This window comes from Oncorhynchus keta, unplaced genomic scaffold, assembly GCF_023373465.1.
Source record: "Oncorhynchus keta strain PuntledgeMale-10-30-2019 unplaced genomic scaffold, Oket_V2 Un_contig_4189_pilon_pilon, whole genome shotgun sequence".
Taxonomy (NCBI): Eukaryota; Metazoa; Chordata; class Actinopteri; order Salmoniformes; family Salmonidae; genus Oncorhynchus; species Oncorhynchus keta.
The window spans coordinates 57,737-75,000 of record NW_026287635.1 but is presented as its reverse complement, the minus strand read 5'-3'; the positions used below and the strand labels follow the sequence as shown (position 1 = coordinate 75,000).

The window sequence follows — 17,264 nt, the reverse complement described above, 5'->3', positions numbered from 1 at the left end:
AGTTAATCAGGCTGTTGATCCTTACATAGAGTTAATCAGACTGTTGATCCTTACATAGAGTTAATCAGGCTGTTGATCCTTACATAGAGTTAATCAGGCTGTTGATCCTTACATAGAGTTAATCAGGCTGTTGATCCTTACATAGAGTTAATCAGACTGTTGATCCTTACATAGAGTTAATCAGACTGTTGATCCTTACATAGAGTTAATCAGGCTGTTGATCCTTACATAGAGTTAATCAGGCTGTTGATCCTTACATAGAGTTAATCAGGCTGTTGCGTGTGGCCTGTGGAAGGTTGTCCCACTCCTCTTCAATGGTTGTCCGATGTTGCTGGTTATTTGTGGGAACTGCAACACTCTGTCGTACACGTGGATCCAGAGCATTCCAAACATGCTCAATGGGTGACACGTCTGGTGAGCAATGTTCCCTCTAAGCTCCCCCAGGAGCCACACAGAAGAAGCCCACATAGAGAAGCATGAGATTGACCTTCACTCAACTTTCTAGAGCTTTCTAGAGTGACCAACCGGTCACCGATCTCCAAGGATCTCCTAGTTTATCTCCAAACATTTCTGTAAAAAAACAACAACTATAAAGCTTTGTGTTCCTATTTCTTTTATTTGTCTCGGGTTGTTGTTGGTGGTTCACCAGATTCAACGGCTCAGAGCGCCGGGTAGTAGGCCAACTGTTGCCATTTTGTCACGCCCTCTGTCAATCGTAATATTTAACCCCTTGCTGAACCAGGGCTAAATGAACAGAGATAAAAATATATATATATCCAAAACCTGGATAAAAGTAATTATTTTTTTCTTTAAATAGTGTAATAGGTCAGAGTGTGACTAGGGGGATTTCTAGGTATTATATTTCTATGTTGGTGTGTGTGTGTATGTTTCCCAGATGGAGGCAGCTGAATATCGTTGCCTCTAATCGGGGATCATACTTAGTTTGGCCTTTTTCCCACCTGGGATGTGGGACATTGTTTCTTATGTGCGCTGCGTACTTCACATCCTTACATCTTTGTTGTTTTGATGAGTTTCACTAATTAAAAAATTTAATTAAATGAAAAATGTGGAACTCTATTGACACGGTGTCTAATTATTGATTTATATTATTTGACACATTTTGAACCTTTTCATGTGTCTGAAGGTACAAACTCTGGGCCCAAATCAACTATAGGCCTCCGCTGGCCAATCGGATGGCTCAGATGACCGCGTCTGTAGTCATAAAACTTTGCTACAGCAATGTTGAAACTGTGAGATTTCAAAACGTTTAAAACCACGACTAGAGAAAGACGGTCAACGAATACAGTGAAGAGATGCTGTTTTTATGAGTTAGTTTAAGGTGTTACTCACCACTGCCAACACCTTTATAACCACTTCCTATTTCCACTCAGCGCTACAACAAGTACTGCAAATATTGCACATTCTCTGTTCATAGGAGTGACAACATGAATTTGTGCACGAGGCCAGAAATAATGCAGTGCGGCTGGTGTTTCACCATCAGCTGGAAGACTGTGTCCCTTTTTGGTCAGTGGAGGAAAGGGAGAGTGGAGGGATGTTGAGAAACTGATCTCAGTCTGCTGCTCTCCCTCTGCAGAGACTGACCTTCAGATGCAGGCAGTAAAATTAAAATAAACAACTATTTAAATGTCATTCAGCTGTGTCTCATAAGTAATACAACAGATCTATTACCGGTGTGATCATGTAATCTACCTCAAATGTTGAAATATATACTGAACAAAAATATAAACGCAACATACAACAATTTCAAATATTTTACTGAGTTAAAGTACATATGAGGAAATCAGTCAATTCAAATAAATAAATTAGCCTCTAATCTATGGATACCACATGATTGGGCAGTGGCGTAGTCATGGGTGGGGCTGGGAGGGCATAGACCCACCCACAGGGGAGACAGGCCCACCCACTAGGGAGACTCCAGCCAATCAGAATGAGTTTTTTTTTTCAGAATGAGTTTTTCCCCACAAAAAGGCTTTTTTACAGACAGAAATACTCCTCAGTTACATCAGCTTGTCCAGGTGGCTGGTCTCAGAAATACTCCTCAGTTACATCAGCTTGTCCAGGTGGCTGGTCTCAGAAATACTCCTCAGTTACATCAGCTTATCCAGGTGGCTGGTCTCAGACGATCCTTCAATTGAAGAAGCCGGATGTGGAGGTCCTCAGTTGGCGTGGTTACACGTGGTCTGTGGTTATGAGGTCAGTTGGACTTTCTGCCAAATTCTCTAAAACGATGTTGGAGACGGCTTAATGAAATTAAATGAAAATAAATTCTCTGGCAACAACTCTGGTGGACATTCCTGTAGTCAGCGTGCCAAATGCAACACTCCATCAAAACACTTGACACATCTGTGGCATTGTGTTGTGTGACTAAACTGCACATTTTAGAGTGACCTTTTATTGTCCCCAGCACAAGGTGCACCTGTGTAATGATCATGCTGTTTAATCATCTTATTGATATGCCACACCTGTCAGAGTGGATGGATTATCTTGGAAAAGGAGAAATGCTCACTAACAGGGATGTAAACTAATTTGTGCGCAACCGTTGAAAGAAATCAGCTGTTTGTGCATGTGGAACATTTCTGGGATCTTTTATTTCAGCTCATGAAACATGGAACCAACATTTTACATGTTGCCTTTATATTTCTGTTCAGTTTACAGTACCAGTCAAAAGTTTGGACACTCATTTAGGGGGTTTTCTTTATTGTTACTATTTTACACATTGTAGAATAATAGTGAAGACATCACAACTATGAAATAACACATATGGAATCAGGTAGTAACCAAAAAAAGTGTTAAACAAATCAAAATATATTTTAGATTCTTCAAAGTAGCCCCCCTTTTCCATTGAAGACAGCTTTGCACATTCTTGGCAAATATACCATGCCGTTATAGGGAAATAATGCACACTGTAGAATGCCCTTCAAGCCAATCAGAAAGGATTATTCAACAATGCCATGGTATAAATATATATGATAATAGAGTAAATATATGTATGATCCTCAGACCGACAATGTGGATTTGTTTGAAGTCCTCCCCTCGCTCTCCCCTGGTGTCTGTCTGTCTGTCTGTCTGTCTGTCTGTCTGTCTGTCTGTCTGTCTGTCTGTCTGTCTGTCTGTCTGTCTGTCTGTCTGTCTGTCTGTCTGTCTGTCTGTCTGTCTGTCTGTCTGTCTGTCTGTCTGTCTGTCTGTCTGTCTGTCTGTCTGTCTGTCTGTCTGTCTGTCTGTCTGTCTGTCTGTCTGTCTGTCTGTCTGTGTTAGATGGACAGTGTGCACCGCGCGGATGTGTTTGACCTGTTCCCGGGGACGTTTCAGACGGTCCAGATGACTGCAGGGAACCCTGGGACATGGCTGTTGCACTGCCACGTTGCCGACCACATCCACGCTGGAATGGAGACTACTTTCACCATCACGGGTAACCATGGAGACCACCTTCAGCATCACAGGACCCATACCTAGACCTAACCTCTTGAAACCAAGACCGTGTGTGTCGGTGAGAGAGAGAGAGAGACAGAGAGTGACAGACAGAGAGTGACAGACAGAGAGTGACAGACAGAGAGTGACAGACAGAGAGTGACAGACAGAGAGTGACAGACAAAGTGACACAGAGAGTGACAGAAAGTGACAGAGAGAGTGACAGACAGAGTGTGACAGACAGAGTGTGACAGACAGAGTGTGACAGACGGAGTGACACAGAGAGTGACAGACAGAGAGTGACACAGAGAGTGACAGACAGAGAGTGACAGACAGAGAGTGACACAGAGAGTGACACAGAGAGTGACACAGAGAGTGACAGACAGACAGTGACACAGAGAGTGACAGACAGTGACAGACAGAGTGACACAGAGAGTGACAGAGTGACAGACAGTGACAGACAGTGACAGACAGAGTGACAGACAGTGACAGAGTGACAGACAGAGAGTGACAGACAGACTGACACAGAGAGTGACACAGAGAGTGACACAGAGAGTGACAGAGTGTGACAGACAGAGTGTGACAGACAGAGTGACACAGAGAGTGACAGACAGAGAGTGACAGACAGTGACAGAGTGACACAGAGAGTGACACAGAGAGTGACACAGAGAGTGACAGACAGACAGTGACAGACAGAGTGACAGACAGTGACAGACAGAGTGACAGACAGAGAGTGACAGACAGAGAGTGACACAGAGAGTGACAGACAGAGAGTGACACAGAGAGTGTGACAGACAGAGTGTGACAGACAGAGTGTGACAGACAGAGAGTGACAGACAGAAAGTGACACAGAGAGTGACACAGAGAGTGACACAGAGAGTGACACAGAGAGTGACACAGAGAGTGACACAGAGAGTGACAGACAGACAGACAGAGTGTGACAGACAGAGAGTGACAGACAGAAAGTGACAGACAGAAAGTGACAGACAGAGAGTGACACAGAGAGTGACACAGAGAGTGACACAGAGAGTGACACAGAGAGTGACACAGAGAGTGACAGACAGTGTGACAGACAGTGTGTGACAGACAGTGTGTGACAGACAGAGAGTGACAGACAGAGAGTGACAGACAGAGAGTGACAGACAGAGTGTGACAGACAGAGTGACACAGAGTGACAGACAGAGAGTGACAGACAGAGAGTGACAGACAGAGAGTGACAGACAGAGAGTGACAGACAGAGTGACAGACAGAGAGTGACAGACAGAGAGTGACAGACAGAGAGTGACACAGAGAGTGACACAGAGAGTGACACAGAGAGTGTGACAGACAGAGTGACAGACAGAGAGTGACAGACAGAGAGTGACAGACAGAGAGTGACAGACAGAGTGACAGACAGAGAGTGACAGACAGAGAGTGACAGACAGAGAGTGACAGACAGAGAGTGACAGACAGAGTGTGACAGACAGAGTGTGACAGACAGAGTGTGACAGACAGAGTGTGACAGACAGAGTGACACAGACAGAGTGACAGACAGAGTGACAGACAGAGTGACAGAGAGTGACAGACAGAGTGACAGACAGAGTGACACAGAGAGTGACACAGAGAGTGACAGACAGACAGTGACAGACAGACAGTGACAGACAGAGAGTGACAGACAGAGAGTGACAGACAGAGAGTGACAGACAGAGAGTGACAGACAGAGAGTGACAGACAGAGAGTGACAGACAGAGAGTGACAGACAGAGAGTGACAGACAGAGAGTGACAGACAGAAAGTGACAGACAGAGAGTGACAGACAGACAGTGACAGACAGACAGTGACAGACAGAGAGTGACAGACAGAGAGTGACAGACAGTTATGACGTCAACATTGTCTAACATCAAGTCTCTTGTTTATCTTTTATTGCAGAGAAAACATCACATGGTGAGTAGGCATGAATAAACATGAACCACATTAATAAACATGAACCAGATGAATAAACATAACCAGATTAGAATGACTAGGCATGAATAAACATGAACCAGATGAATAAACATAACCAGATTAGAATGACTAGACATTAATAAACATTAACCAGATTCGAATGACTAGACATTAATAAACATGAATCAGATTAGAATGACTAGACATTAATAAACATTAATCAGATTAGAATGACTAGACATTAATAAACATTAACCAGATTAGAATGACTAGACATTAATAAACATTAATCAGATTAGAATGACTAGACATTAATAAACATTAACCAGATTAGAATGACTAGACATTAATAAACATGAATCAGATTAGAATGACTAGACATTAATAAACATGAATCAGATTAGAATGACTAGACATTAATAAACATTAACCAGATTAGAATGACTAGACATTAATAAACATTAACCAGATTAGAATGGCTAGACATGAATAAACATGAATCACATCAGAATGACTAGACATTAATAAACATGAACCACATGAATAAACATGAACCAGATTAGAATGGCTAGTCATGAATAAACATTAACCAGATTAGAATGACTAGTCATGAATAAACATGAACCAGATTAGAATGGCTAGTCATGAATAAACATGAATCACATCAGAATGACTACACATTAATAAACATGAACCACATGAATAAACATGAACCAGATTAGAATGGCTAGTCATGAATAAACATGAACCAGATTAGAATGGCTAGTCATGAATAAACATGAATCAGATTAGAATGACTAGACATGAATAAACATGAACCAGATTAGAATGGCTAGACATTAATAAACATGAATCAGATTAGAATGACTAGACATGAATAAACATGAACCAGATTAGAATGGCTAGTCATGAATAAACATGAATCAGATTAGAATGACTAGACATGAATAAACATGAACCAGATTAGAATGGCTAGTCATGAATAAACATGAACCAGATTAGAATGGCTAGTCATGAATAAACATGAATCAGATTAGAATAACTAGACATGAACCACATTCAAATTGTTTCTCCCCCTCTCCTATAGCACCTGGTATTGGAGGTTCCATCTCCACTCTGCTACTGCCACTATTACTGACCCTTCTCCACTAGACTACTCTGTGTGTGTGTGTGTGTGTGTGTGTGTGTGTGTGTGTGTGTGTGTGTGTGTGTGTGTGTGTGTGTGTGTGTGTGTGTGTGTGTGTACATACGTGTGCGTGTGTTCATAATGCATTATCAGTCAATGTAATCAGCTATCAAACCAATCAGTCCTACAATAGATAAAATGATGATGATTGACAGATCCATATTACACAGCTTCACCATCCAGTCATCCCATGTTACAGCTTTATCATAGAATTAGGAAGTAGAATCCTAGAATGGACATGAACCTTCTTATGATGGCATAAAAGGTCAGCCATGTTGGTCAGGGAGATGATCAACCGTGGTTTGCCAGTGCTGTTATAATTTGTAAAGCAATGAATTTGAAGAATTCGCATTGTACACAGTGCATTCGGAAAGTATTCAGACCCCTTGACTTTTTTCCACCAAAACATTTTTACGTTACAGACTTGTTCTTAAGTTGTTTAAATTGTTTTTTTCTTTCCCCTCATTAATCTATCAACACATTGCCTCATAATGACAAAGCAAAATCTGTTTTTTAGGAATGTTTGCAAATGTAAATAAAAGAATACATACATTTCACATGTATACATTTATATAAGTATTCAGACCCTTTTACTCAGTACTTTTTGAAGCACTTTTGGCAGCGATTACAGCCTTAAGTCTTCTTGGGAATGACTTGGCACACCTGTATTTGGAGAGTTTCTCCCATTCTTGTCTGCAGATCCTCTCAAACTCTGTGAGGTTGGATGGGGAGCGTTGCTGCACAGCTATTTTCAGATGTTTGATCGGGTTCAAGTCTGGCCCACTCAAGGACATTCAGAAACTTTCAAGCAACTCCTGCTTCTTGGCTGTGTGTTTAGGGTCGTTGTCCTGTTGGAAGGTGAACCTTCGCCCCAGTCTGAAGTCCTGAGTGCTCTGGAGCAGGTTTTCATCAAGGATCTCTGTACTTTTCTTCGTTAATCATTCCCTCGATCCCGACTAGTCTCCCAGTCCCTGTTGCTGAAAAACATCCACTCAGCATGATGCTGCCACCACCATGCTTCACCGTAGGGATGGTGCCAGGTTTCCTCCAGATGTGACGCTTGCTATTCAGGCCAAAGAGTTCAATCTTGGTTGCATCAGATCAGAGAATCTTGTTTCTTTAGTCCTTCAACTGCCTTTTGGCAAACTCCAACTCTGTCTGGCCACTCTATCATAAAGGCCTGATTGGTGGAGTGCTGCAGAGATGGTTATCCTTCTGGCCACTTAACCATAAAGGCATGATTGGTGGAGTGCTGCAGAGATGGTTGTCCTTCTGGAAGGTTCTTCCATCTCCACAGAGGAACTCTGGAGATCTGTCAGAGTGACCATGGGTTTTTCGTCACCTCCCTGACCAAGGCTCTTGTCCCCCCCATTGCTCAGTTTGGCCGGGCGGCCAGCTCAAGGAAGAGTCTTGGTGGTTCCAAACTTCTTCCATTTAAGAATGAAGAGAGAACACTGTGTTCTTGGGGACCTTCAATACTGCCCAAAAATGTTGGTACCCTTCCCCAGATCTGTTCCTCAACACAATCCTGTCTCGGCACTCTATGGACAATTCCTTCGACCTCGTGGCTTGGTTTTTGCTCTGACATGCACTGTCAACTGTGGGACCTTATGTAGACAGGTGTGTGACTTTCTAAATCATGTCCAATCAATTGAATTGACCACAGGTGGACTCTAATCAAGTTGTATAAACATTTCAAGGATGATCAATGGAAACAGGATGCACCTGAGCTTAATTTCGAGTCTCATAGAAAAGGGTCTGAATACTTATGTAAATAATATTAATATTAATAATAATAATAATAATAATAATATTTGCAAACACCTAAAAACCTTTATCAATTTTAGAATAGGGCTGTAATGTAAAATGAAATTGGAAAAAGTGAAAGGGTCTGAATACTTTCTCAATGCAATGCATTTGTTAGCTCGCTAGCTATTCAGTTGTACAGGAATGATTCCATTAACTGTATGTGTTAGCGGGCTAGCTAGCCAGTTGTACAGGAATGATTCCATTAACTGTATGTGTTAGCGGGCTAGCTAGCCAGTTGTATAGGAATGATTCCATTAACTGTATGTGTTAGCGGGCTAGCTAGCCAGTTGTATAGGAATGATTCCATTAACTGTATGTGTTAGCGGGCTAGCTAGCCAGTTGTATAGGAATGATTCCATTAACTGTATGTGTTAGCGGGCTAGCTAGCCAGTTGTACAGGAATGATTCCATTAACTGTATGTGTTAGCGGGCTAGCTAGCCAGTTGTATAGGAATGATTCCATTAACTGTATGTGTTAGCGGGCTAGCTAGCCAGTTGTATAGGAATGATTCCATTAACTGTATGTGTTAGCGCGCTAGCTAGCCAGTTGTATAGGAATGATTCCATTAACTGTATGTGTTAGCGCGCTAGCTAGCCAGTTGTACAGGAATGATTCCATTAACGTTTCTACTTAACTGCCAATACTCACGCCAACATTCCATTCAATCTACTCAGTCAATCCACAGCCAGACACTGGCTGAAATAAGTTGTTGATAGGAGTTAGACAAGTATTGTATCATATACCACTTACAGATTTCCAAAAAGACAACAATTAAGACATTTATGTTCTCTTTACATATATTTTAGAGGCTAGTTATACAGAGAATTGGTATAAAAACCTGTAAACTGTTTTAGGTTGACAATAATTCTATTACACAATTTCTGATATATCGCATGCCTTACTTTTATGTTCCTGCATAATTAAAATCAAGATTATGCCTCTACTGCCATTACATTACAATTAGAAGTACTTTGGATTTCTCCCTGACCAACATGGCTGCCATTTTCACCACATTCTGGAACTTTGAGGGCTTTATGACATAGCCCCTCTGGTAATTGAATAGAATCTCTGTGGTTTTATTCCCCAAGTCATTCTAACTGTTCAATAGTCTGCTTCAGAACCTGTCTACTGTCCAAACTTGAATATATACTGCTGCTCTGTTTGATTGGTTGCACTCGTTGTCCTTTGCAACGAAGAGGAAATAGAATGTAAACATGACTACTGTACCAAATATATTTTGTTTAAATCTGTGTTCAATAAAAACTGCTTCGATAACGTACAATAATGTTTCAATGTTGAGTTTGTATTAAACGTTTATAAAAGGGGTGTTAAACACCTGACTGCAATAACCCCCAAGACTACAGGTAGTAACCATGGTAACCCTAACCCCAAGGCTATAGGTGGTAACCATAACCTGCTAGACTACAGGTCGTAACCATAATAACCCTAACCGGTAGTAACGCGAACCCCAAGGCTATAGGTGGTAACCATGGTAACCCTAACCGGTAGTAACGCTAACCCGTTGTTGCCTCTTGACTTTTCCACTTCACAATAACATCACTTACAGTCGACCGGGGGGCAGATCTAGCAGAGCAGAAATGTGACGAACTGACTTGTTGGAAAGGTGGCATCCTATGATGGTGACACTCTGAAAGTCACTGAGCTCTTCAGTGAGGCCCATTCTACTGCCAATGTTTGTCTATGGAGATTGCATCGCTGTTAACTAGATTTTTTTTAGACAGCCTTTTTAGGCCCTAACACATGTTTATTATGATCAACTTCGATTCCTGCGGTGAATTATTTTAAAGTGTGGGAGAAAGATCTACATATAGGGAGGAACATAATACTGTAACACAAGAGAAAGATACACTTAGAGTGCATTTGCCATTCTGGTAAAAATGCATTGTCTATTGTATAGGACAGGAGGCCAGAGTAAGGCCATGAGAGCATAGGACAGCTGGACATACCAAGGTCAGAGGGACACACAAAGGAGGGGGTCAGCCAAATGACCAACTGATGGACTATAGACATAGGACATATATTTTTAGGACATGAAGATGCTGAAGGAATGTCAGAAGAGACACATAGTCTACGAGTCCTAATAAGGACAGGCATACCAAAGAACAAACCAGGCTGAACGTAAGGGGGCCCATAGCATAAGATGGGCATGTATTATTTTTGGGGACATGAAGAGGTCCTGTCACCATTATAAAAAATTTAAAAACTATTACAATAATGAGATGTATCCACCAATCCAAAGAAAGGATAGGCGGGACCACCAGACAGAACACCAGTCCACCAATAAGGATAGGCGGGACCACCAGACAGAACACCAGTCCACCAATAAGGATAGGCGGGACCACCAGACAGAACACCAGTCCACCAATAAGGATAGGCGGGACCACCAGACAGAACACCAGTCCACCAATAAGGATAGGCGGGACCACCAGACAGAACACCAGTCCACCAATAAGGATAGGCGGGACCACCAGACAGAACACCAGTCCACCAATAAGGATAGGCGGGACCACCAGACAGAACACCAGTCCACCAATAAGGATAGGCGGGACCACCAGACAGAACACCAGTCCACAAATAAGGCTGTACCTGTGAAGGTGGGTGGATGGGGAAGGGGTGTGTTATCTGTGAAGGTGGGTGGATGGGGAAGGGGTGTGTTATCTGTGAAGGTGGGTGGATGAAAGAAAGGATAGACGGGTGCTAGACAGATCGCCGCGCCTCTTTGTGGACAACGAGTTCAATTGTTAGGACGGAGAGACAGGTATCTTGTCAGTATATCCATAATCTTTGATGGGGCTGAACGGCAACAACAAAATCGCTTAAGGATCATGGTGAAAGTGGCATCTGAAAGTAAATAGAGCCGAATGTATTGATAAAAGTCACCTTGTCCGAGAGAGATTTACATGGATATCAAAACGTCACGCCAGAGTAAAGACTACACAATACACACTGCTTATTTGAAGTGTCTCTGGAATTCCCTATGGGAAAAATGAATTGTGGAAAAACAAATCAGAACCAATTACCTGTTTGACCCCTAGGTTTTATGGGTATTATGACATGTCCATTGTGGGGCTCTTATGTCTATGGTTGAAATAGAGTTGAGGTATTCAAACATATGGCTGCTCCAGGCCCGTTGCACATTTGTATGTGTGTACGTGTGTCTGTCACCTGTAGCCGTGGCACCTTGATGTGTCTGTCACCTGTAGCCGTGGCACCTTGATGTGTCTGTCACCTGTAGCCGTGGCACCTTGATGTGTCTGTCACCTGTAGCCGTCGAACCTTGATGTGTCTGTCACCTGTAGCCTTGGCACCTTGATGTGTCTGTCACCTGTAGCCGTGGCACCTTGATGTGTCTGTCACCTGTAGCCGTGGAACCTTGATGTGTCTGTCACCTGTAGCCGTGGCACCTTGATGTGTCTGTCACCTGTAGCCGTGGCACCTTGATGTGTCTGTTACCTGTAGCCGTGGCACCTTGATGTGTCTGTTACCTGTAGCCGTGGCACCTTGATGTGTCTGTTACCTGTAGCCGTGGCACCTTGATGTGTCTGTCACCTGTAGCCTTGGCACCTTGATGTGTCTGTTACCTGTAGCCGTGGCACCTTGATGTGTCTGTTACCTGTAGCCGTGGCACCTTGATGTGTCTGTCACCTGTAGCCGTGGCACCTTGATGTGTCTGTCACCTGTAGCCGTGGAACCTTGATGTGTCTGTCACCTGTAGCCGTGGCACCTTGATGTGTCTGTTACCTGTAGCCGTGGAACCTTGATGTGTCTGTCACCTGTAGCCGTGGCACCTTGATGTGTCTGTTACCTGTAGCCGTGGCACCTTGATGTGTCTGTTACCTGTAGCCGTGGCACCTTGATGTGTCTGTCACCTGTAGCCGTGGCACCTTGATGTGTCTGTTACCTGTAGCCGTGGCACCTTGATGTGTCTGTCACCTGTAGCCTTGGAACCTTGATGTGTCTGTCACCTGTAGCCTTGGCACCTTGATGTGTCTGTTACCTGTAGCCGTGGCACCTTGATGTGTCTGTCACCTGTAGCCGTGGCACCTTGATGTGTCTGTCACCTGTAGCCGTGGCACCTTGATGTGTCTGTCACCTGTAGCCTTGGCACCTTGATGTGTCTGTCACCTGTAGCCGTGGCACCTTGATGTGTCTGTCACCTGTAGCCTTGGCACCTTGATGTGTCTGTTACCTGTAGCCGTGGCACCTTGATGTGTCTGTTACCTGTAGCCGTGGCACCTTGATGTGTCTGTCACCTGTAGCCGTGGCACCTTGATGTGTCTGTCACCTGTAGCCGTGGAACCTTGATGTGTCTGTCACCTGTAGCCGTGGCACCTTGATGTGTCTGTTACCTGTAGCCGTGGAACCTTGATGTGTCTGTCACCTGTAGCCGTGGCACCTTGATGTGTCTGTTACCTGTAGCCGTGGCACCTTGATGTGTCTGTTACCTGTAGCCGTGGCACCTTGATGTGTCTGTCACCTGTAGCCGTGGCACCTTGATGTGTCTGTTACCTGTAGCCGTGGAACCTTGATGTGTCTGTCACCTGTAGCCGTGGCACCTTGATGTGTCTGTTACCTGTAGCCGTGGCACCTTGATGTGTCTGTTACCTGTAGCCGTGGCACCTTGATGTGTCTGTCACCTGTAGCCGTGGCACCTTGATGTGTCTGTCACCTGTAGCCGTGGCACCTTGATGTGTCTGTCACCGGTAGCCGTGGCACCTTGATGTGTCTGTCACCGGTAGCTGTGGCACCTTGATGTGTCTGTCACCTGTAGCCGTGGCACCTTGATGTGTCTGTCACCTGTAGCCGTGGAACCTTGATGTGTCTGTCACCTGTAGCCTTGGAACCTTGATGTGTCTGTCACCGGTAGCCTTGGAACCTTGATGTGTCTGTCACCTGTAGCCATGGAACCTTGATGTGTCTGTCACCTGTAGCTGTGGCACCTTGATGTGTCTGTCACCTGTAGCCGTGGCACCTTGATGTGTCTGTCACCTGTAGCCGTGGCACCTTGATGTGTCTGTCACCTGTAGCCTTGGCACCTTGATGTGTCTGTCACCTGTAGCCGTGGCACCTTGATGTGTCTGTCACCTGTAGCCGTGGCACCTTGATGTGTCTGTCACCTGTAGCCGTGGCACCTTGATGTGTCTGTCACCTGTAGCCTTGGCACCTTGATGTGTCTGTCACCTGTAGCCGTGGCACCTTGATGTGTCTGTCACCTGTAGCCGTGGCACCTTGATGTGTCTGTCACCTGTAGCCTTGGCACCTTGATGTGTCTGTCACCTGTAGCCGTGGCACCTTGATGTGTCTGTCACCTGTAGCCGTGGCACCTTGATGTGTCTGTTACCTGTAGCCGTGGCACCTTGATGTGTCTGTCACCTGTAGCCGTGGAACCTTGATGTGTCTGTCACCTGTAGCCTTGGCACCTTGATGTGTCTGTCACCTGTAGCCGTGGCACCTTGATGTGTCTGTCACCTGTAGCCGTGGCACCTTGATGTGTCTGTCACCTGTAGCCTTGGCACCTTGATGTGTCTGTCACCTGTAGCCGTGGCACCTTGATGTGTCTGTCACCTGTAGCCGTGGCACCTTGATGTGTCTGTCACCTGTAGCCGTGGAACCTTGATGTGTCTGTCACCTGTAGCCGTGGCACCTTGATGTGTCTGTCACCTGTAGCCGTGGCACCTTGATGTGTCTGTCACCTGTAGCCGTGGAACCTTGATGTGTCTGTCACCTGTAGCCGTGGAACCTTGATGTGTCTGTCACCTGTAGCCGTGGCACCTTGATGTGTCTGTCACCTGTAGCCTTGGAACCTTGATGTGTCTGTCACCTGTAGCCGTGGCACCTTGATGTGTCTGTCACCTGTAGCCGTGGCACCTTGATGTGTCTGTCACCTGTAGCCTTGGCACCTTGATGTGTCTGTCACCTGTAGCCGTGGAACCTTGATGTGTCTGTCACCTGTAGCCGTGGCACCTTGATGTGTCTGTCACCTGTAGCCGTGGCACCTTGATGTGTCTGTCACCTGTAGCCGTGGCACCTTGATGTGTCTGTCACCTGTAGCCGTGGCACCTTGATGTGTCTGTCACCTGTAGCCGTGGCACCTTGATGTGTCTGTCCAGTTCAGGTGTGTGACTGTCAATTACACTGCCTGATCAAACACTCCTTGACTCATTGACAACATTCTCTCTTTCAAATATAGAGGTGTTGTTTTTAAGTGGAAAATATAACAGTAAACAGTAAAGTAAACAACAAATTCATACAATACAAAAAAATTACACTGACAAACTATTGACAACAAAAACAATCTTGTCCCCATGGACCCAAATGGGTGAGCACCCACCGCCCCACCCCTGCCACCCCTCCCACCGCGCCACCCATCCCACCGCCCCACCCCTCCCACCCCTCCCACCGCCCCACCCCTCCCACCGCCCCACCCCTCCCACCCCTCCCACCGCCCCACCCCTGCCACCCCTCCCACCCCTCCCACCGCCCCCACCCTCCCACCCCTCCCACCGCCCCACCCTCCCACCGCCCCACCCCTCCCACCCCTCCCACCGCCCCACCCCTGCCACCCCTCCCACCCCTCCCACCGCCCCCACCCCTCCCACCCTCCCACCGCCCCACCCCTCCCACCGCCCCACCCCTGCCACCCTCCCACCGCCCCACCCCTGCCACCCCTCCCACCGCGCCACCCATCCCACCGCCCCACCCTCCCACCGCTCCCACCGCCCCACCCCTCCCACCGCCCCACCCTCCCACCCCTCCCACCGCCCCACCCCTCCCACCGCCCCCACCGCCCCCACCCCTGCCACCCCTCCCACCGCGCCACCCATCCCACCGCCCCACCCCTCCCACCCATCCCACCGCCCCCACCCCTCCCACCCATCCCACCGCCCCACCCCTCCCACCCATCCCACCGCCCCACCCCTCCCACCCCTGCCACCCCTCCCACCGCGCCACCCATCCCACCGCCCCACCCCTCCCACCCATCCCACCGCCCCACCCCTCCCACCCCTCCCACCGCCCCCACCCCTGCCACCCCTCCCACCGCGCCACCCATCCCACCGCCCCACCCCTCCCACCGCCCCACCCCTCCCACCGCCCCACCCCTGCCACCCCTCCCACCCCTCCCACCCTCCCACCGCCCCACCCCCTGCCACCCCTCCCACCGCCCCCACCCTCCCACCCCTGCCACCGCCCCACCCTCCCACCGCCCCACCCCTCCCACCCCTGCCACCGCCCCCACCCCTCCCACCCTCCCACCGCCCCACCCCTGCCACCCCTGCCACCGCCCCCACCCCTCCCACCGCCCCACCCCTCCCACCCTCCCACCGCCCCCACCCCTCCCACCGCCCCACCCCTCCCACCCCTGCCACCGCCCCACCCCTCCCACCCCTGCCACCCCTGCCACTGCCCCACCCCTCCCACCGCCCCCACCCCTCCCACCCCTGCCACCGCCCCACCCCTCCCACCGCCCCCACCCCTGCCACCCCTGCCACCGCCCCACCCCTCCCACCGCCCCCACCCTCCCACCCCTGCCACCGCCCCACCCCTCCCACCCCTCCCACCGCCCCACCCCTGCCACCGCCCCACCCCTCCCACCCTGCCACCGCCCCACCCCTCCCACCCCTGCCACCGCCCCACCCCTCCCACCGCCCCACCCCTGCCACCGCCCCACCCCTCCCACCCCTGCCACCGCCCCCACCCCTCCCACCGCCCCACCCTCCCACCCCTGCCACCGCCCCACCCTCCCACCCCTGCCACCGCCCCACCCCTCCCACCGCCCCCACCCCTGCCACCGCCCCACCCCTGCCACCGCCCCCACCCCTGCCACCGCCCCACCCATCCCACTGCCCCACCCCTCCCACCGCCCCCACCCTCCCACCGCCCCCACCATCACATTGATCTAGAGACTCTAGAATTTGACTTTGACACCCCTGCTCTAGACCAATGTGACCTTATAGCAGGCTACACATCACTCTAGACCAATGTGACCTTATAGCAGGCTACACATCACTCTAGACCAGGGGTGTCAAAGTCAAATGGACGGAGGGCCAAATAAAAAATTTAGCTACAAGCCGAGGGCCGGACTGTTCGAATGTTCATTGAAAAATTTTTAAATGACGCATATAGTCTAGTGAACCTAATTGAACCTACTGAAAACCTAACAAATATATTCCAATATGATCAGATAAATAAAGCAATATTTTCTTATGGCTCTGTCAGTAATCTTTAATTTTCAACAGACACAAAAGACAAATTTCCTTTATATAAAAATCCCCCATAACATGAACATTAAATGAAAGAAACCGGTATTCAAGGCACCATCAGTAGCCTATATTTTCTATTTTAGCAAAGTGGGCTAAATTTACTTCAAAGAAAAAACAATAATAGCAATTTTCTATCATCCACTCAACTGAAATATTTTTAAATATAATTGGATTGAAATACAATAAAATAAAGTGCAAAAATCTATTAATCAAAAAAACAACACTTTGTTTAAGGAGAAGTAACATGCAGTGAAAACAAATATTAAACTTTAACTTTTAAACTTGAACTGAGTAAAAACTCTAAATATGTGATTGCACAGTAATGTTCACTTGTTTGAGGTTGAGGGTGATACTTGGTGGTGTCCCATCTTTTCCACAAGTTCATCAATGTTCGGGGTAAGGCTCTGAGCTGAGGAAATCCTCAGAATTGAGTGGAGGTGTTCAGCAGTAAGTCGACTTCTGTGTGATGTTTTGTTCAAGTTCATCAAAGAAAACAGTTGTTCACACAGGTATGTGCTGCTAAATATAGACAACGTTTGAGCAGCCTGGATGCGCAGCTGGGGCATTGTGTCGGGGGAGGAAACGGGCGAACTCCGCAGCACCCACTGCCGCATATTTTGCCCTCAGTGCATCAT

The 17,264-nt window shown here is 47.3% G+C and overlaps 1 protein-coding gene across 1 annotated transcript in view; it reads left to right on the top strand.

Moving 5' to 3' along the window:
* Nucleotides 1-6,619, top strand: part of LOC127924519 (hephaestin-like) — a gene marked incomplete at its 5' end in the record, with an annotated part of 20,873 nt that extends 14,254 nt beyond the window's left edge. The window contains 3 exons of the mRNA XM_052509228.1: nt 3,277-3,430; nt 5,337-5,351; nt 6,439-6,619. Of these exons, the coding sequence (XP_052365188.1) occupies nt 3,277-3,430; nt 5,337-5,351; nt 6,439-6,503 (234 nt within the window). The remainder of the gene's footprint in view (nt 1-3,276; nt 3,431-5,336; nt 5,352-6,438) is intronic.
* Nucleotides 6,620-17,264: the final 10,645 nt, after the last annotated feature.